The sequence below is a fragment of the Pholis gunnellus genome (assembly GCF_910591455.1).
Source record: "Pholis gunnellus genome assembly, chromosome: 1".
Lineage (NCBI taxonomy): Eukaryota > Metazoa > Chordata > Actinopteri > Perciformes > Pholidae > Pholis > Pholis gunnellus.
In genome coordinates this window covers 14,772,330-14,795,785 of record NC_136528.1, presented here as the reverse complement: position 1 = coordinate 14,795,785, position 23,456 = coordinate 14,772,330, and the positions used below count along the sequence as shown (strand labels likewise).

Here is a 23,456-nt window from a genome sequence, read left to right as displayed (position 1 = left end):
AGACCGGCGCATACCTTTACCCTGCACCATCCATGCGACTCACGTTGCTAAGAGGGGGTGAAACAACGTTGATGTATTTGAATAGAAAAACCTAAGTAATAGTCCTAACTTCGCCTGCCGAACAACAGACTGTTTTGTGTTCAAGAACACACTTGGATCCTGAATGGAAAATGGATAACTTGCCCCGTGCTCCGCCACTTTAACCTCCAGAAGGAAGGTCACGGAATTCCCGGTTCCTTCAAGTCAACATTCGCTGTTTTGTCCGCCATCGGATGAGAATCAGCTCGCCAGTTAACCCGCCTACACACTGTGGGTCAGTCCCTGGTCCTAAGCGGGAGAAATTCCGCCGGACAAGTCCGAAGAAACACACCAACCACAACAAAGCAATCTCAAGTAAGAGGCTTTTGTCCGGGCAGAGATAGGTCATAGTGTGTTTGTAACCTTGCTTGTTTCTGTACTATTAACGTGTTATTGTGTATTTTACGGACCGCCGAGTCCCGCTCAGTGCTGTGTAACATAACTGTTCTGCTTGTTGCTGCTGTAACAGTGTTGTGTTTGGATCAGCCACTGAGAGTAAAGTCGGTAAACTGTACTTTATTAGTTAAAGGTCCAGTGCCGCGGCTTCTGAATCTGAGTTCACCAGTTGGGCTTCTGTGTGATAAAGTTACATTTGCTGAACTTTACTGCTGAGGTGAGGATCTGCCTTGTTTTGAGTGCTTTTCTTTTGTTTTCTTGTTTTCTAACTAACCCACACACACGTACACACACTCACATACACACATATACGCTGTTACGCTTATTTCATACACATGTGGCGTGTAAGCGCGTCCCCCATTGTGTCTTATTGCCCCGTTAAATAACCGAGACCGCTATTGTTAAGTCTTGCATGACGTAACCACTACGTGACCATGTCCGCCGTCTTGCTCTCTCTTTTTATCTCTCCTCCCCCTCTTACAAACACACACACACATTCACACACTCATATACTCCCCACTTGTAATTGTATAATAGATGTTTCTTGATTTTTATTGTTGATTTTTGATCAGTATTGTTGAAGATAAATAAATTGTTATAGCTTTAAAGAGCAGTTTTCTGTGATTATTTTGTGCATATGTGTTGTGATGACAGCTGTTAGTCAGCGCTCAGATTCAACCCTTCACTGTTCACTCTGAATGTGGAATAGTACTTTGACTATTGACCTTTTGAGTAAACACCAATTTTAAGACCTAATCCACAGTTTGGTTATTGGTCCCTGATTCCAGGGTGATGCCCCGGTATTGTTAATATATGTTAATAATCCTATTGATAATACTCATTTTATTGATATCTATTATTTCAATTTCATAACTGGTAATAACCAAACACGCTCCTGCCAGACCCCTCTATACAGCCTTCATGCAGGTTCGATAGACTTGCACCTCTGCAAAACAAGGCATCGGCATTTTCATTTACAGATTCACTACACTCTCTGACTTCTACTCAAGCCTGGCGATTGAAAGCAACAGTCTGCAACATCCAGCAGAGCGCTTCCTACAATTCCACAGTGGCCAGAAGCCAGTGCTCAGGCAACCATTAATGGTCTACTGAATTTGGATTTGTTCCCCTTGGTGGTGCTGATAGTTCAAAGAGTCTGGGAACAGTTCACAGCATTTTGCCAGTATGCTGGACAGATCTGAGGTGGGGATGTCACAATCCCCACTCATTCTTCTACATAGTGTGAGACACTTTTGGTGTGCGAGTGCTACTGCATCATCAGGTTAAGCAGCTCTGGTTGCTAATCCACTAACAATGGTGATGTTGGAAAAGGATGATAGCCTGTGTAGCCTACGGCAAGAGGTTGGCTCGACTTTTTAAATTTGCTGAACTACTACATGCACATTCCAGTGCTCAGATATGAGCTTAACCTGTGCTCATATAGAATGATAATGTGTCCTGTGCAACCTTAGTTTGATTTACTAGCTGATAATTCACTTGAATCAACCCTATTTGTTATTGGAACATTTGCATTTTTCTCTGCTCTTTTCTTAGCTCAGACTTTTACACACACACACACACACACACACACACACACAACACCAGAACAGAGGCACTGGTTTGATCCTACACTGCCCTCTATCGCTCTTTTCCTCCATCTTGTTTGACAGAATTTTGAACAATCAAGATGCATCTCCCTATACTCGAGCGTCATCACAGGTAAAAGTTGTACCTGAAACCATTTTAGGGAAAAATCATCACAATACTGGTTGACTTCAAAACTAGAGAGTGTTGATGTTTGACAGAGAGTAAATGCTTTGGTTTCACCTCATTTATCAAAAAATTGCACAAACCTTGAATCAAATGATGATGAAATAGAATAATGGTTACACACAGTAAGCGTTGACCGTTGTTTGTGACAGAAGCCAATTAACTGACTATTTTGTTCTTTTTTCTCAGAGGACAGAGTCCTGAAACGTCAGAGCTCAACTTCCTCCAGAAGGCTCAGAGGCTGGAGACCTATGGAGTGGACCCTCATCCGTGCAAGGTGTTTTTTACAAAACAAATGTATTTTGTAATTAAGACCTTTTGCTTTTCATGAGTCTCAGCTTATTAATGTGCAATTTGATGCAATGAGTAATTTTTGAGTAAATGTGAGCTGAACTAAAGTCAATCAAAATGGAATTGTTATACTACTGTCTTAAAGTGTCATGTATCAATGTAGGACATTAACAAGAAAATATGATCTAACTGTGATTTAAAATTATGAATCTAAAATAACAAAAAACATGGGTTTATGTGCCTTTCAGGATGTGTCAGGCAACCCAGCTTTTCTGGCTTTTACTCCTTTTGGATTCACTGTGCTGCAAGGAAACAGGAGGATTCATTTCCTCAAATGGTGAGTTAAGATGAACAGTTAAAACTGTACATGATGCTAGATAATAACCATATGTGAATCAAAGGCCATGTGCATGCTCACATTTTAAAGACTTTGTAGCTGTTTGTGTCAAGAAAAAGTACATTTAAAATGCTCCATATAGACCAGCGCAAGGTGGAAAGCAGACAGAAATAAAAACACATACAGTAACCAGACAGGTAACGACAGACAGGAAGCAGTTAGCAGGTAAATCCAAAACACAGGGAACACCAAACATGAGAAAAACAAAACCACATGGAAAGACAGGCTGGAACTCTAAGCACAAGGTAAGAAGACGAACTAGTCGTGAAACAGGAGAAACACACAAAGGAAGGAGGGTGTAAACGAGGGACAGGTGAAACTAATCAGGGCGGGCAGACACATGAGGTGCTTATAACAAAATCAAACAGGAAACACTAAACATGTATCACTGAATGAATAAAACAAGAAAAACTCAATCCACTAGAATAACGGAGAGAAACAAGGAGACACTAAGCAACACAGGCAACCAAAAAGACCATAACGCCAGACAGTCTTTAATTGAAAACATCAGTCCTGTCCCAACAAAAAGCCAGAAGGCACACGGACACAGGGTGGGACTGTGACAACACTGTGTTTTTCTCAGAAAAAAAACTTGTATTGCCGTTTTATAGCATGCTACATTTTGACTTGTTTTATACTTCACAGCCTGGCAAGACCAGGAGACACACAAATAAAGTGATTTATCATCTAAAAAGTAAAACAATATAAGTTAAATAAATTGATGGGAGGAATCTGTAAAGTCAGTAGTAGGGAGTGGATGCATGAAAACATGCTGTACAGGTGTTGTGCTGTAAAACCAAAGCCACAACAAAGGACTGAGAGAAGATCTGCCAACAAATGAATTCTGCTGCACAAGCTTTTATCTATGGGGCACAGCGGGCCCAGGTGTGACCAATGCCACTTATTAATCCCCAATCAGGTCTGCAGCCCTGGAAATAGAAAGAGACACAGCAGAGGAACCAAACAGAGGGGCTGTCACACATAATACACTACAGCACACTATACTATTTCATTTATATACAACATACTTTCTTTTTTTAAATCTCTTGCACCTTATTCTTGTAATTTTCTGTGATGGGATTCAATATGTCGAGATTTTCAACACCAAAATGAAACACTGTTGTTGCCTCCAAATGCTTTGCCACCTTTATCCTTTATTCTTTCTGTCTTTCTCCCTCCATCTCTCTCTATGTTCTGTTATTTGTGGCTTTTTCTTTCTCTTTCTCACTTTGTCTTCTTCCTTTTCCATTCGTCATACTTTCCCTCTCTATCTGTCTGACCTTTGTTGTCTGTGTGTCTGTCCGTGTATCTCAAACGCAGGGAGGAGGTGACCAAACTCAAGTTTGAAGCAAAGACATTCCATATATATGCAAATCAGACGGAGGTAGGAGTATATGCATTATTTAAAACTTCCCTTTTCTAGCCTTTGGAAGTTAAATGAGTGTGGCTTTGTTTTATGCATGGAGCGCTGCCACTGTGTAGCCTATGTAATCTATCCTTAATAGTGATGTAAATGGCAAAAATTGGACAAAAAGGTGTGGTAGCTATGGGTTTTAGCAGACAAAAGACCAACTAAAGCCACTGTCTGTGTTGGTTAATATACTGTGTGGATTGACTCATCCGTCGTAATGCCCTGTGGCAAAGAGCTCAGTAAAACGAGCACAGAAGACTATGCATTTTCTCTTCACATGATGAAAATGTATTGACAATTACCACATGGAGTCTTGTTGAAGTATGAGTTATATAAACGTATAATATATGTGTGAGTCACTGTGCTGGACATGTTACAGGATAAGAAGATCATACTGACATACTTTGCACCTACACCCGATGCCTGTAAGCATCTGTGGAAGTGTGGAGTCGAGAATCAGGCCTTCTTCAAGTGAGTCACCAGACCTGCAACACAAAAGTGCAGAAAGGGCGTAACGCTTCTCATTATTATGTAAATCATGTTTTCTCTTTCCATTTTTCTCACAGGTTGGAGAAGTCGAGTCAAGTCCGCACTGTGTCCAGCAGTAATCTCTTCTTCAAGGGTAGTCGCTTTAGATACAGGTAACTTTTTAAGTAAGAATATTAAGTACACATAAGTATAAGTAAGTACATATTTACTTATTAAGAACAGCCTTGGAAATTGTATATGTCCTTTGGTGTAACAGTCCTATATTTAGTCCTCAAGTTTTTAATAAGTCACATGACAGGTTTTCTTTTTCTTATGTTTTCTCAGTGGAAAAGTTGCAAAAGAGGTGATGGAACAAAGTGCCAAAATTAAGAGAGACCCCCCTGAGATACACAGGTCAGAATCCTTAAAAATGTTAAATCTGAGGAAGATATTGCCTGCAGCCCTAAATGTGGGTTAACAATGATTTATTCATTTTATGTATGTGATGTGCGCATATGGCTGTGTGTTTTTGTCCAGGCATGGCATGGTGCCCAGTAGGAGTTGTCCATCCATCACCCACGGCCCTCGTTTGACCAGTGTGCCAAGGACCCGACGGAGAGCTGTGCACATCTCTATCATGGAGGGTAAAACACACACTCAAAAGAACAGAGAAATACTGTAAAGTAAAAACTAAAAATGTGGCTGTGACGGGAGGTCAGAGTTGTGGCTCCTCAAACTATCTGGGCTGAGAGAATGAGACCATCTCCATCAGTGCGAAGCAGATGTTGGTCAGTGAACATGCACAAGTCTTAGTCCCGGGGTTCCCAATCTTTTATCGAGACGCACCCCCTGACTTTATCCAACAACACCTAACATATTACAAATCCTTTCATTTGAATTTATTTAAAAGGGATTATTAAATACTATTTAATTCAAGCAAATATTGTACAATGATTTTTATACAGTTGAAGAATTGACATTTCAACTATTTATCCATTACAATTAGCTGTTTCATCATTCAACAATTACTTTTACCCAATTATTTCAACCATTTGTTACCTTAAACCGTTTACCCATCTATCCAATACTTTAGCTATTTCAATCAATTACTTTTATCTAACTGTTTATTCATGACTTATAGATAATGCTCTCTCAATTGCTATACTTAGTGTTCATGTGTTACAGCTTGACTCAACATGTGGCTTTAAAAAATATATTTTTTTAATTACTTGAGCTACTCCACAAACCTCTGGCAACTACATACACCCCGGGTACAATTCAGTTGCGAATCACTTTCTTAGTCCATGTGACTCTGTTATAATTCATCTGGGGTCCTTTTTAAGGCACAGAATTTGAATACACTCATATCCTGTTTGGACAATGTAGCCTTTCCATGTGAACAATCCCCCACTTGTGAGTGTCAGTCATTCTCTTCACTTAGTGTGATATCTCGCCCTTTCTCTCTTGGTGTGCTCTTTCTGAAACACACACACACACACACACACAAGCTCCTAGAGCCAGTGGCTTGCGGCAGTATTTTGACACAAAAAAGTCAGTTTATAAAGGGCACTTACTGACCCGTCTTTTCTCCAACAGGCTATTAACCTTTCGCCAATGCTGTCATTGTGAGTAAATTTGCTCTCCGTTGACAAGCATCGCTAAAAATAAATAAACTTACAGCATAGTGTTTTCAACGAAGACGGTCTTTTGTAAAACTAGCCCCCCTCTTGTCATCGACATCGAGAGAAGGCTCTTGACATTGCAACCCACTGTTGCAACACTGAAACAAACCCCCTGTGTTTTGTCCCGGTGCTCTGTCGCTGCGCTGGCATTTCCACTGGTAATAATATCTCAGCCTGAAAATAGCTCCTGCTGTCAGGGGCCATGCCATGTGTGCCAGCGCAGGAATGGACGAGGTGAACTGTGGCACGAATGAGCCACATTCCTGGGCCTTGTCTTTCACTCTCCGTCTGTCTTTCTATTTTTCTACCGCTGTCAGCATGCCTGCCAGTACGTAGGAGCTCTCTGTGGAGAAGGGAGGGCTGCTTAGCTAGCCAGGCGTAGTCAGAGACAAAGACGGACAGCAGGGAGAGAGGAGAGGCAGTTTCAAGTACAGACAGAGATAAAGAAAAAGAAGGAGAGCAGCAAACGTTTGTTGGAACACAGTTTGGGTTTGACAGGTGCTTGTTGATCTCCTTGAACCATGGTGAAGTGTCTGATCCGGATCAAGACCAAGGTGAATGTTCAACTGCGCATGGTTAATCATTGCTATCGAGATGTGAATGTGCGCGTGCTGTCTCTGGGACCCAGGCTCTTGGGCAAGGCTCTGGGGATCCTACCGCTCTTTCCCGCCCTCCCTGGGGGTTCCTCCACCTCAGGCTCTGGTCCTGGGTCGGGACAGAGCTCCAGGACCCCTTCCAGACTAGCTGTCCCACCCCAACTCCACGGCCGCAAGCCACCAGCCAACTGTGCAGGTAAAACCCGGGGCTGGTTTTTGTCATGCAGGATTATGGAGTGCTGCCTTTTTGTGGTTCTTCTTGTGGATTCAATTTGGACAACTTTCTCTTTAAGAGTACCGTCTGAACAATGAGCCAGATATTTCAGGGTGATGCTGTATGTTTCTCTGATTCCAAAACCCAAATGAATATTTCATCAATCTATGGAATTATCTAATAAGTTATAACGCGATGGATATCAAAGTTTCAAAGTTGACATTATCACATTATCTGCTTCCAGAGAACATGAGGATCGGGGGAGAGCTGAGGAACAGTTGCTCCTATGAGTCTTTGCAGTTTATTTAATTTAGAAATAGATTACATGACAGGAGGATGGGATCAGTCTCTTGAGCATAGGTCATGGCAAGCTGACCACCTGTTGCCACAGTGTTCAACAGAGCACAGTGTACTTAAATACTCCCAGTAAGCCAGGTTAAAACTCAAAGAGACTGAGCAGATCTCTGCTTTAGGACTAATTAAACTCAAACTGGACAGAATTAACCCTCCTCTTTTAATTGCTTAAAAAACAGGGTCAGGTTCTTTATAGTCACACGTTTGCATCAATGACTTGTAGACATAATAGATTACATTTCCCATGAGTCTTATAAGGTCTGAGGTATAAGGAAGTCATGCCAGAATCTTTCTTTAAATGTGAATGCGTCAACAATACCTCCCAGTTATGAAACATGTCTCCCTTACGAACTGCCTTCCTCTGTGTTGTGTTTCCAGGTCTGGAGTCCCTTCGAGACAGCGCTCACTCCACGCCCGTACGCTCCGTCTCCCATGGCGATTCCTTCATGTCTTCTCGGGGCCACTTGGTGGACGCCAGCGAGGCCAGCACGTCAGCAGTCATCTCCGACGAGGCCTACAGCCCTTCAGACAGCATGCTGCCCACACCGGTGGCCGAACACGGGATGGAGAATCCCTTGGCGCGTCACCTCAACGGTGCTCCCTGCAGCATCGATGAGCAGAAGTCAGCGGCGGGCACATCAAAAGAGGGCCACGCGGCAGAGTTTTCTTCCGGCAGGAGAGCACTGCGTACGGTCAGGAGCAGGCCGTCACCACCGAGCGACGTGGAGGAGCTGAACAAATTCATCCTGAGCGTGTTGCGTCTCTTCCTGGTTACCATCGGACTGCTGTTCGCCCTGCTGCTGCTCCTCATCATGCTGACCGAGTCAGACCTGGACATTGCCTTCCTGAGAGACATCCGCAAGACACCTGAATTCCAGCAGTTCCACTTTGAATACTTCTGCCCTCTGCGGCGCTGGTTCGCCTGTAAGCTACGGTGGATGGGAGGTTTCCTCATCAGCAAGTGAAGCAGAGACTGAAATACACAACACAGGAGATGCGACACATACAACAGACGATGGGAGGGTGGGAAGAGAGAAAAGGATGGCATCCCTATTCCCATTATCAGCTCAGCTTCTCCCATGAAGAGGTTCCTGTCCCAAGCCACGGACTGTTCCCTGCCTTTATTATGTTTGACCATCACTGCGAGAAAAGGAAATCACATTTTACTTTGGAAATTCAGGTCATTTCAAGGTATTTTATTTTTACACAAAGCCACAGTTACAGGGTTTGATTCAAACACTGAAAGGGACAAGCAAGTCTGACAGACTTCACTTATTCAACCAGTTAATAGTTGCCTTTATTTTTGTATTAATTTATATGTTGCAATATTATTGTAAGACAGAATGACCTGGTGTGTTGTGGTGTGTCTTGTGTCACCTGAGAGTTTGAATTAAGTACTGACAGAAGATGGGAGGCAGCCTAGCTCGTCTAATTTTCCTATTTTAAAGCCAACAACATTCATGATGATAAAATGCTATTATGGTCACTGCTATGAGATTGAAAACTGCTGCTTTGAGTTGTACAAGAGTCTGGGGGTTAGAGAAAGTGTGAAATGGAAAACTAAGCAGCACTGACTGTAGATCAGTCCTGAGTCAAATAATACTTGCAAATATTATAATAGTTTTCATTCAAATTCGAGCCATAAATGGATTTGCCATGTGACACGTGACAGGAAAGATCAGGAAAATTAATTTATCACTCTTTAAGATGATTGGCAACTTCCACGAACTGTCCTAATGTGGTATACAACCCAACATCTGGTAAATTGAATTGAAACAAATGCCAAGAATTAGTTGCAGTAGCTATTTGACCCAAGAATGACGTACGTGCTGTCCTGTTAGATGGCTTGAATGATCATTTTTGAAATAAGTGTGACTTAGATTGTGGTCAGACGTCCATTTAGAGTGCTCACGTTACCATTTCTGTCCAGCAACTAGAGCACCAATAAAGTGTTATCGTCCAATGACTATAAATTATGGATAATTGTAAGGCTATAAGTAAGTAATGAAGGTGGTAAGTTTACTGGTTTTATAAAATAGCAGCCAAATAATTCTTATAGCTACAATCAACTTCAATGTGTAAGGAACAGTTGTCTTTGCCGTAGTTACTTTGACAGTAGTTGTAAAGGTGATGGGACTATGTGAGCTAGAGCTGTAGTGATAGTGAAGTGTTTGGTTAGTTATTTGACTCCCACAGAAGGAGTTTATCTTGATGTGCAATACTGTTAATATAAAAAAACAAGATCCTTTCCATTAAGGGAAATTTGACCTTAATTTTAGTGCTATATTTTCCCCACATTATACCGTTAAGAGAGCTTGATTTGAGTTCATGTTCAGTGAAGGTGATAGAGCTTTGTTTAGCCCTGCTGTGTTCACATTTATGCATTTATCTGTAAAGACTGAATACATTTAAATCATGTTTCCATTTTTGTACAAACTGATTTTCTCATTTACACATTGAGATTTCCTCACAGTGTTTGCTTACGAGAAAGCCTAAGATACGTCTCGTTGACGTCCTACAGCAATCTTCATCATCACACCTACCAAAGAAGCCTCTGTTGTCTGATGTTTGTCAGTTTGCGTCAACAGATGGAAACTCTGATAGTCTGCTCTCCTTCTCTCGCCTTATTACGTAAATGTTATTTCACAGGTTAGCCTGCAGTGCGTCTTTACAGCCCAGAGCAATCAACAACCATACACTTAACTATTGGTCCTCTCAACAAGCCCACAAGTGTTTGATTGATATATGTAGGTGTATATGCTGTGTGTCAGTGGTAATGATCAGCAGGTATATGTCATTATACCTAAAATGTATGTATTTATGCAACAAGAGGAATGGTATATGATGCTGATTGGCTGAGGGGTCGAGGATATGTAGGCACCTATAGGCAGTTTGGAAAGTTACCATAATAATATTCACACCTTTCCCCAAAAAATCAACAGGTTGGAAGTTAACACGAAACAGTACTTAAGTTTATCCCTGTAGAATTAAATACCTGGCTTTGAATGTTGATTTGATTTTTGTACAATGACATTTTAAGATTCAGAAATGGTAAAATATCAAGAAGTATTAATAATTCTGTGAGTTGAATGACTAAGACAGACTTATTGACCGATATATTTATATTTAACAGGAAAAAAAAACACTTTGTGGTTGGTCTTTAGACTTGATAAATTGCGTTTGCTTTAATTCAGACGGTGCTCGCTGGTTCCTGATCGACTGTGTTTGGGGAAAGGCAGAAAATATGCGATTACTGTATTATAATTTGTACTTTAAAGTCTCATTTTATGTTCATGTGTATGAAAAACTTAACATAATTTGAGCAATAAATAACAGATAATGTTATGAATAATAACCATAAACAGCAAAGGAATGTTTGTCTGTCTGCTAAACATTCAAAATGTCCCTTCAGAAGGTGAAACAGCCTGTAGATGCATGTGTGAAGGGAATGGTGCCCACTGCTCCTGACCTAACACAGTGGTAGGTAACGTCATCATGCGAGTCCCGTTTATTTGTCGCCTAACACGAGACTGCTCTTCCTTGACTCATTTGAGAGAAACGGAGTAGATGCAAGTTTTCTTGTGAAAGTACATGTAAATGAACTGAACACCTAACAGACCCATTTTCACTCGACTCTGAACAGGTTTTACCTAAATGGAAGTGGAGCGGTTTGTATTGTTAGCCAGTTTAGAACAGCAGAAGTAGCATATTCAACTACCTGAATATTTCCTCTTGCAATGTCGGTTTTTTTGTATTGTTAAAATCTGTTTCAAATCACTTGTACTGATAAAGAGGGGTGACGGTTCCATTGACAGGCAACTCTTGTATGCGTTTTACTGAATCATGTAAACGGGAATAAGGTCTTACTGTAAGCTTCTTTCCTGTACCATGGCCCTGCACATGGAAATGTCTCTGTAAGCATGTGTTCTGCATTTATTACCTCCAAACAAGACTGCTTATTTCCAATCACTGACTTAAGACTGGTGTAATTTATTTATGAATACATTTAATCTATTCTGGACATCTGGCAGCTAGCACGTCTACAAGTTCAATCATGAATCCACAGAGGAAACCAGCGTGTCCCTGCTTGAAAACAAGAGACTGTGGTCAAGGAAGGCAAACACTATTCTTCTGTCACAATGCTGCCATCTGAAGCTACAAATGGTACTACCACTGCTAAATGAATAACACTCGCACTCAAAATGTTTGGAAAAAATGCCTTTACATTTATTGTATTTGCTTCAGCAGCAACAAAATTAAAAGATTAAAAAAAAAAAAAAATACAATCACAACACCAATTGGTATTAATTAAGAACAGAATTAGTCAGAATGTATTGAGAGGTTCAACAAATATAACAAAGATTAGCAACCCTAGTTTTAATGAGGTAAAGCGCAAATAAATTAATGCTAATCTCAGGAGAACGACGACTTAAGATTCATTTTCCGATAAAACAACAAACCCAAACACGAAGCCAAATATAAATAAGAGTGACTTCAAAAGTCCAGACCTCAATTCAGTCCAGAATGTGTAGCAGCACCTCGACAGAGTTTGAACAGTGTTACAATGTTTGGAGGCGAGTCCTCGTGTGCAAAGTTAAAACAGCCCCTTCCACATACAGTAGACTCAAGACTGAAAGTGCTCAATATAGTTGCGTTTTACAATGATATTCACGGTATTGTATTTAGTCTGAGAATTCTTAAAGCAAATGGAGATCCAGAGGGAACAACAAACAAGAGACGACAGTCACGACTAGTGTTGATATATTCACCTGCACTGTGCGAGTTGTTCACCATGACTGCGTCAAAAATACTTCCTCACCTGGTCTTCCTATAAATGAAGGCAACTAGAAAGCCTTGGTCACATATTTTGGTCTTCATCTCAGTCGGAGAAGACATACAGGCGCCCTGATAAATTGCCACCCAGGAAGGCGTTCCTTGTGGGGTGGAAAGCAGTGACCGACAGCACTGTGTGAAGGTTCTCGTCTTTGGCGTAGGAGTGCTGGAGCCGGCCGCTTTCGTGGAACACCTGCACCGTCCGAGGGTGCGACACGCTGCCCACCACAAAGCAATCTTCCTGTTTGGGGTCCCACACCGCTGATAGTCTGGTCAGCCAATGGCCTGTGTTCATGTTGTGTCTGAAGGTGAAGATTGATGAGACAGGTTGCGAGTAGGTTCAGCTGACACAAGTCTCAAACAAACACAGAAATACACAAGAACAAGACAGCACAACGTCGGTGAACAAATGAGGGGATTTACCCGATGGATGTGAGCAAGGGAGCTTTCTTAGTCATTGCAGATGTGTCATATATCCTGTCAAAGGAGTTCAAGATAAAATTGAGCTGGCCATGAAAAGCCAACCAGAATAAGTAAAACACAGTTATTCATTCAAAGCGCTGAGCCGGCTTCACCTTATGTGGTGATCCATACAGGTGGTGAGGACTCTGTTGCCTGTGCGAGGGGAGAAATAAGCGCTGGATATGCTTGAAGAGTGTCCATGCAGCGCCGAGACTGCCCGGCTTTTAGTCTTCTTCAGATATCTGCTGTCGTAAATATTCACTACCCTGCAGACAACATCAAAACCATTCCTTTAGTTCGTTTAAAAAAAAGACAGAGAAATATGGATCAAAGGATCTTTCTGCAAAAGTATATTAAATTAACAGTCAGACATACTCGCTTTCTGCAACAGCAAAGTACTGCTTCTGTAGCGGGTGGACGCTAACACAACGCAGAGTCTCGGGGTCCAATAAGTGGAGGGACTCGTGGGTGTTTCTAAAGAGAAATAAAACACCAGTGCAGCATGTTTATGAACACATCATTCATTGACGAGAGAGTTCAAACTGTTCTCCTCCAACACAGTGGAAAGAGACTAAGAACAAGCTATTATTCATTACCCTGGGGTCCGCCTATCCACAATGGCAACTTCTCCAAACCAGTTCCCCACTACTAGTGTCAGACAGTCATGGGACATGAAGTCAAACGTCCTCAGGCTATCTTTAATGTCGTACACCTAGAACAATGCACAAACAAATTGGCGTTAACTGATTGAGGTGGTACCAAGATTTTAAGCTCTTAGAATGTTTGCTTACAACCTTCACAATAAGTGAAACTAAAGTTATCTCACATCACTAAAGACGGCCTTCTCCACATCCATACAGCGTAGAGATCCGTCGTAGCTGAGGCTCAGCAGCTGGGTGGGATGAGCTCTGGAGAACGCCATGCAGCTAACTGGACGAGTGTGGGGCTCGAAGAGCAGCACGCCATCATCCCCCCAATCACCACCCTGAGGGAAGATACAAAGGCAAGAAAATAAATATAAAACCAAGAGCGTTTTCTTTTTGTAGATTTCATATCATGTGAAAGAGATGTGCCTTTTAAAAAGGGCACTCATGTGTCCACTGACGGATGCTTTGCTTCCATGAATCACTACTGAATATTAGCCTCACATTTACAGTAGTCCAACTGACCGCTTCTTTTAAAAATGTGCAAATAAAACAAAGGCATTTGCAGGTACCTCTGCTGTTGTTTACTAATGTAATAACTAGGATTTTCCCAGCTGATCTAGTATATAAAGTCCTGTTGTTTTGAGCAAGTTCTGGGGCCCACAGCGCCCTCCAGTGGCCACATACCAATTTGTAACAGTACTAAGATCAGTGTAAAGAAAAGAAGAAAAAAAACGCACCAACTTCCAGAGTCCAACTTTCCCCTGCTTGTCTCCTGTGGCCATCAACAGGCTGCTGGTGCACGGGTGGAAGGCAGCAGAGAAGATGCGGCCCGTCACCACTTTGGCCACTCGGTCCTCAGTTATCTTCATGTTCATCAGGGCGGAGCGGTACCTGCGTAAAGACAGCAGGGAGGATGAATGCAATGACCAAAGGGAGACTAATGTGCCGTAAGAGTAGTCACTTCTTAAGAAGCGATAAGCTGAAAGAATCAAAACTTAAAAATCTTACTCTTTCAGATCAAGCTCCATTTTTCTTTCTTCTGTTGTACCCTAAGAAAAGAAAATCAATTTTAATAAACAATAAGCAAACATAAATGATCACCCTGTAAAGATGTAGGACAACCGGTTTCAACATTATACATCTCCAAATTATTTTTGCCTTTAAACGTTATTGTGTTCTTGGAGCACAACAAGTCAGCAGCTAAACATTCGTTTACGGTTCTGGGAGAAAATCAAAGAAAACACGAAACATTGTCATAGCCAAGGAAGGTGAGTGCTACCTCGGAGCAGAGTTCAAGAAGCTGTGATGGCAGCTTGCTTCCGTCTTCCATGTTGACTGGATCCATGGCCAGAGGACCAGGAGGTTTCTTTAATGGCTTCAAAGCAAGTTAAACAACTCAAGTGAGAAACAGGAAATAAGGAAGAAAAAAAGAAATGCTGGAGAGACAGAGAGCGCTAGAGTGGCATGAAGTGAGGCAAGATGTACATTATTATGAATATGGAGCTACCGTCTGCATGATCAGCACCCTCCTGGGTTCAGCAGGAAGTGTTAAGGGATGTGCCTTGAAATTTTGGAGACGAAGGGATTTGCGAACTGGCAGCGCTTCTGTCTCAGCAGCCTTTGACCTGCCGCCACAGACAAGAGCATCGAGGTTACATGAAGAAGACACTGGTCGGTTGGACTTTTAAAAGCTTAAACTTACAGCTAAAACTAAAAAATGGACGGCCTAAAAGTGATGTCTACAGGCAACTTCTTTGTCAAAAAAAACCTACACTTGTTTGAACCAAACCTAAAAACACTATACTCCCAAACACATTTAAAGTAATTAACAATATGATGTATGATGTACACACCAGATGTCCATTACTAATACGCTGAATTAAGAGCTCAGTACCTCATGAGACCCCTCTGCGATGGCTTTGGTCGTGTCAACTGCTTCAACTCCTCCGTTGCCTTTTGAGAAGAAAAACAATTAATACTAATCCTACCTGTTCACAGAAAGTAAGACGAATCACAAGATGGCCGTGGTGAAATGGGTCCATTTGTAAATTGTGCAAAAATAAACCCAAAAGATGTCACTAATTGGTATCGCTATTTAGATTTAGAGCATATATTTATTGAAAAGTGGGAAGAGAATAAAGTGGGTTGTGAAAGATTTACAATGTCAGTAAAATGTCGTCCAGCCCTAAAGCTTAGCGACCCTGAATTAAGTGGAAAAAAGGTCAACACACGTGTCAGTCAGGATAGAAAGCATCCTGTCTGGAAACATTACAAACTGGCGTGAGATGTGCATGGCCCAGAACAGGAGGGCTCTACAGCGGGTGATTAAAACCTCCCAAAACATCATTGGTACCTAACGAGCGTCAGTGATAATGGTGAGAGGAAGTCTATGCAAAGAGCTCAAAGGATAATAAAAGACATTATCCACCCCAGCCTGTCCACCCTGCTGCCGTCTGGCAAGAGTTACAGAAGCATCAGCTGCCGTACCTACATATAATACGGCGTTGTTTTAGTTTCGTCCTATGTAGCAAAATGGGACCACAAACTGCAGTTCTTTGCACAACCCTGTGCTACAACGACAATAAATGAAGCTTGTAACTTCGCCCCTTTACCTACCTCTAATAAGTTGATAGAGGACAGAAAAGCTTTATTCTGTCTGATGTTCTCCAGACGCTCCAGCTCGTATGATGAATATCCTCCATATCCCTCCTGTGTGGAACAAAGATACAGCACTGACATTCAGGAGAAAACAGGCCACAGCCAGCCATGAAGGAGTTGAGAATAAACGTGTTCATCTGACACATTGTTGTACATGCTTCAACAATCCACAGACATGTAGTGAGTAAAAAGGACACTGCCCATGCATGTTCATACTTACAGGTGAAACCTTCTCATCACTATCTCCAACATCCTGTCTGGTTTGGTCATTGTGTGTTGTTGTTCTCCTCTTTCAACAAAATATTGGCAGGCATATTAGAAATAAAAAAAAACACATACATACCGTTTGTATTATGCATTACTTTAATGTCTCTTACCTTCTCCTGTTTGGGTGTTTTAACGTGAGCTGTTTCCAGTGAGTACCGGTAGCGTTTAGGTGGCAGGGCGCTTCGTGCAGACCGTCGGACTCCCTCGTGAGGCACGGGTTTCAAGTCCTACAAGGTGTGCGTTATTAAAAAGTAACTCAAATGCATCATTCAACTTTTCCACAGAAGCACAAGTTCCCACGAAACTCGCAACACACTTAACGTGAGGCCTAAAAACATGCTTTGCTGTTGTTTAAGCAGCATGCTAACACATACAACGTTAGATATGTTAAAAATAACGTTAATTGAACCAGATTAAGAACTTCCAAAACTCACCAATAACCGCAACTCCACAACAGTTTCGCGTTTTGTCTCCATATTAGTGCACTTATAACAGTACGTATGTACTATTTATTCAAGAGAACTGCAGGAAGGTTGATAAATGCTCACTTCTGAGGCTGTTTGTTACCTAATTGTGACAAGGAGAGAAACACGCTTCGCGCCACAGCCTGGAAATGTCTTGTAATTGGCCACGCCCCTCTGTGCTGTGAAACAGAATGTCAACAGCTCATTGGTTGTCTCCACATGTCAGCTGAATATAAAAAGGGGCTGTTCTCTTTGTCCGACAGCCAATGAAAACAGCCTTACACTTTGATTGACATCTCATCTCCGGCTTCCGGCTTCAGCTTCCACAGAGCCAGCAGAGATAATGTCGCCACCTTTTGGCAGATGTTGGCAATAGCAGGCTGGAACATGACCTAACGTCGCTAATATTGATAATTCTGTTTTTTAATGCATGAAAGCAGCCCCAATAGTAACGTTTAAACATTTAACAATTGATTGACTCATGTGATGGGAAATTTTGGTTTGCTAGTAAATTTATACTGCGATTTAGTTTATGTGCCTTACTTACTAACAAAACTATATGTCACATATGATTGTGTACTAAGAGAGTGGTGACAGGAACATATGGGTTATCTCTGCCTTTGCTTTGATAAGGTGAAGTAACCAAATGGGGGTTGCAGGTGTGAAGATCCTAGAGATAATCAAAGGTAACAGAGACACATGTCTTTGTGTGACAAGGCTCAGAAGAGGAAGGGGATGACTGAAGGGTGTCAATGGGGAGCTTGAAACTGCTGATCAATTGTTGTAATGTAAATATCTGATGTTCCCCCCTGCTGTGTGCTGAGATGTTTAAGAGCAGGAGACAAACTGAATTCTGGGCTCATCCTCTGCGGACTGTGTTGCAGTCAGTATGACGGTGAAGCCTTCTCTGGCCAGAGAATAAATACTTTAAGGACAAACTTCTTTCCTCAATGTTTCTTGTTTCTTGTTTCAGTATTCAGTATTATAGGACTCACTCTGTACTATTGAATAGTTTTTTCCACCACACTCACAATGCCAGATTTTTTCAGAAAGTTAAAATAGAAAATAGTCCTCAGTTGACAAAAACACCTGGGGAAAGATGGAATCAGTAATACAGGCAATAATATAATAAAAGACCCATAAGAATAAGGGGGAGGATTGTTTATTAACAAAACATGTAGAAATGGAAACAGGCAATTCCTTCACATCTGAGCGGACTCCTTAATGCGCCTTTTGTGCGTGACCATCTCTAAAGTATGTTAATCGGGTCAAAGAAGATTGAGAACTGTGGAGGTCAAGGAAGCAGCTTGTCCTTGTCTTTGAAGACGTTCAGAGATTTTTACACACATGATTTTGTCTTTACGGAGACATAAAGAAGCCCCTCACTGAAAAATCAGGTCAATGGCCAATGGATGATCTGCCATAACATGATATCATTGATCTACTGGGATGTTTATTGCTCAGCGTGACACTGTGCATGTCACATAACTTACTCCATGTATGTTGTGTCTTGAGTCTTATCACTCCTCCACTTAGTTGCCATGTTAATCTTCAAACTAAAGGTAGAGGGTAGGAAGCACAAGCAGCCAGTCCGCACATGTTTTTTCCTTGTTCGATCAAAAAATATCTGTTGGAATAAAGAAAGAAAGGTGCCCGTGATCACTAAAAGCTGTAACAAGTCATCATACTGAAACACACACAGACAGACACAGACTATATTTACCCGTCCATTCCCCAGACGGTGCCCCACGAGTTCTTCACAATCCAATACGGCGTGCCGTTCTCTTCAGCACCGTAACCCACAGCCAGTACCGCATGATTCACCATGTCAGCTGTCTTCTTACACTGGGTGCTAAACAGACAACACTGATGCTTTTAGATCAATGGAGTACATGTCTTTTGTAGGGTGACTGGGCTGCATCCTGTCTATGCAAAGATGGGTTTAGTAGCTGTTTCCTGTTCACGCCAGAGCCACGAAACACAAAAACACAGGCTAATATTAGCCCTGTTATGATAGAGAGGACAGAAAGTTGAGTGAAGTGAATCACAAGCACTCATAAATGTAGGCACCGTAACAAATGAGCCATCAGATCTTCACAGTGGTCTACTTATGAATAGCTCCCTATTAATCATGAAAGAGGATTATGGAACTAACAAGGCAACCAGTGAAATCCACAAAATCTTAGTTGATGGCATGATGTGACAGAAATCTGCTCGCGCCTACATTACAGCGTAACATATATTTCAGACTTTTGTTTGATATTGTGCTGTTTTACCACTTTGCCTGCCTGTTTGCTTCAACATTGGTGTCAGACCCATGTCGTGACCAGAAACAAAGTACTCTTTTCATCACACAGGGTACTGCCTGCTGGCCTGCAACATGTCCGTCTTTAAATAACTTATAATGCTGGTGGATTACGAGACAAAAATCCAATTATTGTATTATAAATATTTCCATAGTGCAACAGGGGCAGAAACAACATGGCCACACACAGTCCTTTGAATATTCCTGACCACACGTTATTTCTGAACATCAGTAAACACGTGTTGACTTGTCCTCAGCTCACCTGGTGTAAACACCTTCTTTGTAGTGCATAAATTCAGCCGTGACTTCAAAGGCAAAGGACACAGGGTTGAGCCGGGCCACAGCATCAACTATGGCCTTTTCATCATACTGTGGATGGACAAACATACAGACATTTTAATACAAAAGTGAACAGCAAAATGCAGTTAACGTTAATATAGTGTGAGTAAATTGTTGGCAATCCAGTATATCAGACGGTCACTGTAAGAATTCACAACAATGGCACAAAGTCACGTAATTATAAGAAACTATTTTGTCTATTTGTCCACCAAAATAGTTGCTTTTGTCTTTTCCTCTTGTCAGGTCACCAACAAAGACATGGTTAACAGTGCCTGATTTGTGACTTTGTGACCAAGCAGTCATTTCTTAAAGGACACATGTAACTCCACATGTGTACACTTGTTCACTCACACTTGTTATGTTGACAACATCCAGGACAAAAGCAGCTGCAAGGGCAGGCTCAAAATTGCAAGTGTCATCCTAAAAGAGGAAAGAGAAAAAATGATTACATTGTAAAATGATTTTACAACAAAAAATACAATGAGACATTACTCCAGAAAAGTCATACATGTCCTTTGTAGGGATAGTCCTCCTCTGTCATGAGGCCGTTATTGTATTTGATGTACTCAAATGCCTGGCTGGGGAGGCCACTGAAACAAACCAGGTGGTGTTTAATTGGTTGAAGCCAAATACACATATTCTTCTTATTACTATTACTTATAATGTTGTTTAAAAATGAACAACTTCTGTCAAAAAATGTTACTTACCCCATGCATCCATGATTGTTGAAGTCTTTGGCACAATCTATCAGCTGCTGCTCAGACTGGTAAAGAAAGCAAACTGCGTTATGCTTTTATACAAAGCAATAATTATGTACTACTACTACTACTACTACTACTACTACTACTACTACTACTATCTCTAATCACCAAAGAAGACAAACCACAGATCAAACTGCGAAACAGAGATTTCTTCTGCGAGTACATCTGCTAAATTATCCTTGTGGGAACATGACTCATTTGAAATCTATTAGATAGTACTGAATAATAGAAAACCCACCAGAGATATTAGCTTCCCGGTAGCAATAGCATTCACTGACTCCAAACAGCCAGTAGTAGAGAAGGTCCAACAGCTTCCACAGTGACCCTGAAGACGCAAACACGTTATAACTCAAACAACTTGTAATTGACTTATGTTAAAAATGTACTCCACTCATTTTTTTTGCATGTAGGTCAATTGCTTGTGAAAACAGAATAATGTCTTCTGTGTCTCTGGCGGAGCTTTGTAAAGTCTGCGGTCTTTGTCACTTTATTATGCTCATTTAATCTGAAATTAGTCAAGCTACATCAATAAAGATTGTAACTAAATGTGTTAGCGGTGTTAATTGATTGGCGGTTCAGCACCATATCAGGATACCTGGTTCTTCACGGGAGTCACAACGTTGCCCTTCATCCTCCAGTCTACGGACTCGGGATAAGGACCAGCCCTGCTGACATGACCCCCTTTAGTAGCTGAGCAGTTCTATAAAAGACCAGAACCAGAAGATTGTGATTGAAAGAGTTATTTGTGTAAAAGCACCAGCCGCATAGAGTGTGTTGTAAAATGTGTCATACCTGAGGCTCTGTCAAAAGAAAAGATTTCCTGAATTCCTCAAATGTCATGTCTGAGAACTGATTCAAGCCCACTAGAGTTGAAAATGAAAAACATTGTGAGGATATGCATGTGTTTCATAACATTATAAAATATTGCACCTTTCAAAAGAGTTGACAGTGCACCCTCTGTGGTAATAATCTATATATTACATGTTATGAGACAGGGTGAGGAGCTCTACTGTACTTGTGAACGAGTGATTCCCAGCATTGTGATGATCTATTTCCCTCTTATTCTCAGTGAATATGCGGAGCCGGTGGTAATACTCCTCGGTGTCATAAACGTTGTTGTACTGCAGTCAAAAAGAGAAGTGTAACAGCACACAAAAGACAGAGTTTCAAAAAAGTTTTTACTGAAACAATCAAAATCAAACGATTCATAACAAGACTGTGAAGTATACATTAGAACTTTGTTATTATGTAGGCTACATACCTGTGACATCCACTGTTTGAATTGATATTCCTCTGATAGGACACAGAAAGACGCCTTCTGTTAATTAAACAGCCTAATAATAAACATTTCAAACTTTCAAGTTTAGTCCTGAAGTCATTAATGAGAGCAATGTCGTACTTTCACTCACACTTTTTAAGTACGTATGCTTGACGTCATGGTACTAGTAGGCCAACTCCACCACTTTTCAGGAGAAATTTGTATTTTTCACTCCACTGCATTTATCTGGCAGCTGCAGTTACTTTACAGATTAAGAATTTACATGCAAAACGTGTGATGATCTAATATATTATAATGCACGGCACAAACAGTAGCCTTTAATAAATAGTTCAAATTAGCTTAACATGGACCAAGTACAAAAGTAAAATGATACTTGCACATTAATGCACCAATAGCCTAATAATAATAATCCTATAACAGACTATATTAAAGCGTATATTAAAAGTGACATTCCTAATAGGCTTCAGGATGTTTACTCGTAGTCTAATGGGATATTTTTATATTGCAGAATTGAACCAGAATGAGATTCATTTGCAAAGTGTGTGTGGCCATACAAGGAATTCGACAATATTGTTTATCTATCTTGATGTATTTACATATAAATAAAATAACATAACAGCAAGAACAACAAAGCTGGACAAATAAAGGTAAATGCTAGACAGGACTGTTATGTATACAAGTAGGAAATAATATTACATATTTGTGATTACATAAATATTGTATAAATATTTATATATAAAAAACAATAACCAACAATAACCAAAGTCAAGTATTCTGTAAGGTGTAATGTTTAAGATAAGATAAGATAAGATAATCCTTTATTAGTCCCGCAGTGGGGAGATGTACAGTATCACAGCAGCAAAGTGGACAGTGCACACAATAAGCACAGTAAAGCAGCAGCTGAATACTTATTCCACCATTGTTCATGCCAAATAAACTATATTGTTTTTGGCCTAGAAATTAATATTCTGGCTGTTAACACTTGTTTTCAAATTAGTTTTAACGAGATGCAGGCTACTGTAAGCGACAGCGACTTACATTTTGCAACAAACTAAAATGAACGAATAACAAACAACCGTTAAAGTCCAGGAGTGTGTACTTACCTTCGGGTAAAGTTAACGGTGTTAAATGGACTAAACTAAAAACGGTGGCGATGAACCACAAAACACCGAGCGCCATACTTTCACCGTGTCGACCCCCAACAAGCTGTGTGAGAGCGTCACATGAGTCGGCTGCTTTTTAAAGTAACACCCCCTTTCCCTTGTTCCCCCCCTCTTTCTCTTCCCCGGTAAAGCTACAGCCGCCAAGTGTCTGTGCGAATGCAACTCGCTCAGTTTACAGTGTAAAACAAACGTGGCACCCTTGAAGACACTTCTCCCCCTGAGAAAGAATAGATTTATTAACAAGAGGTAATCAGGAAAGAATACACTTTTATACAAAACTGGAAATACTACTCAAGCTGTTGAAATAGACTGAAAGATAATTCTCATACCACTGGGTATTGCTCACTGCAAACATTTGATGTGCCTGTTAGAGGGTAAAGATTCATGTGCAAGGGTGGGGTTTAAATACAGTACACATATCGTTCTAGATATAGATTTGATTTGAACACGTGAAAGTGGTACATGCCTGCCACTTAAGCTATAGGTGTTTTTCTATACAAAGCCTGTAAAAAATACCTATAAATATTCCAAGAATAAGCACAATATTACTACTGTATAGTTCCTGCTAACACATTGGAATAGACAGGATACAGAATGTGTTACACTTATAAGTTGTTTTCA

At 40.9% G+C, this 23,456-nt stretch overlaps 2 protein-coding genes across 3 annotated transcripts in view; one reads left to right on the top strand and one right to left on the bottom strand.

The window, feature by feature from the left end:
- The window catches only part of LOC306704401 (FERM domain-containing protein 5-like), a gene marked incomplete at its 5' end in the record, with an annotated part of 58,983 nt that extends 47,437 nt beyond the window's left edge, over window positions 1-11,546 (top strand). For both annotated transcript variants that reach the window (XM_079170747.1, XM_079170746.1), the window contains 8 exons: window positions 2,434-2,521; window positions 2,784-2,872; window positions 4,253-4,316; window positions 4,723-4,814; window positions 4,910-4,984; window positions 5,157-5,225; window positions 5,349-5,455; window positions 8,036-11,546. In XM_079170747.1, coding sequence (XP_079026873.1) covers window positions 2,434-2,521; window positions 2,784-2,872; window positions 4,253-4,316; window positions 4,723-4,814; window positions 4,910-4,984; window positions 5,157-5,225; window positions 5,349-5,455; window positions 8,036-8,622 — 1,171 coding nt within the window. In that variant the 3' untranslated portion in view covers window positions 8,623-11,546. The remainder of the gene's footprint in view (window positions 1-2,433; window positions 2,522-2,783; window positions 2,873-4,252; window positions 4,317-4,722; window positions 4,815-4,909; window positions 4,985-5,156; window positions 5,226-5,348; window positions 5,456-8,035) is intronic.
- Window positions 11,547-12,008: 462 nt separating this feature from the next.
- LOC306696961 (WD repeat-containing protein 76-like) lies at window positions 12,009-22,896 on the bottom strand. The gene is made up of 26 exons (XM_079160693.1): window positions 22,776-22,896; window positions 21,655-21,686; window positions 21,409-21,514; window positions 21,186-21,256; window positions 20,989-21,093; window positions 20,632-20,718; window positions 20,340-20,395; window positions 20,141-20,222; window positions 19,984-20,052; window positions 19,556-19,662; window positions 18,712-18,840; window positions 18,546-18,615; window positions 16,635-16,751; window positions 16,478-16,546; window positions 16,216-16,308; window positions 15,494-15,552; window positions 15,107-15,224; window positions 14,879-14,974; window positions 14,608-14,648; window positions 14,337-14,490; window positions 13,779-13,937; window positions 13,549-13,664; window positions 13,328-13,426; window positions 13,066-13,218; window positions 12,914-12,967; window positions 12,009-12,792 (listed from the first exon to the last, which is right to left on the bottom strand). The coding sequence occupies exons 1-26, from the start codon at window positions 22,849-22,851 to the stop codon at window positions 12,537-12,539; spliced, it is 2,574 nt and encodes an 857-aa protein (XP_079016819.1). The 5' UTR covers window positions 22,852-22,896; the 3' UTR covers window positions 12,009-12,536.
- Window positions 22,897-23,456: the final 560 nt, after the last annotated feature.

What these genes read in the sequence shown, in the direction of transcription:
- LOC306696961 (XM_079160693.1), bottom strand. Translation starts at nt 22,851, where the DNA reads ATGGCGCTCGGTGTTTTGTGGTTCATCGCCACCGTTTTTAGTTTAGTC. An exon ending in GTGATGAGAAGGTTTCACCT is followed by an intron (nt 16,309 to 16,477) that starts GTAAGTATGAAC and finishes TGTTCCACACAG; the next exon opens with GAGGGATATGGAGGATATTC. An exon ending in GTGGATAGGCGGACCCCAGG is followed by an intron (nt 13,427 to 13,548) that starts GTAATGAATAAT and finishes ATTTCTCTTTAG; the next exon opens with AAACACCCACGAGTCCCTCC.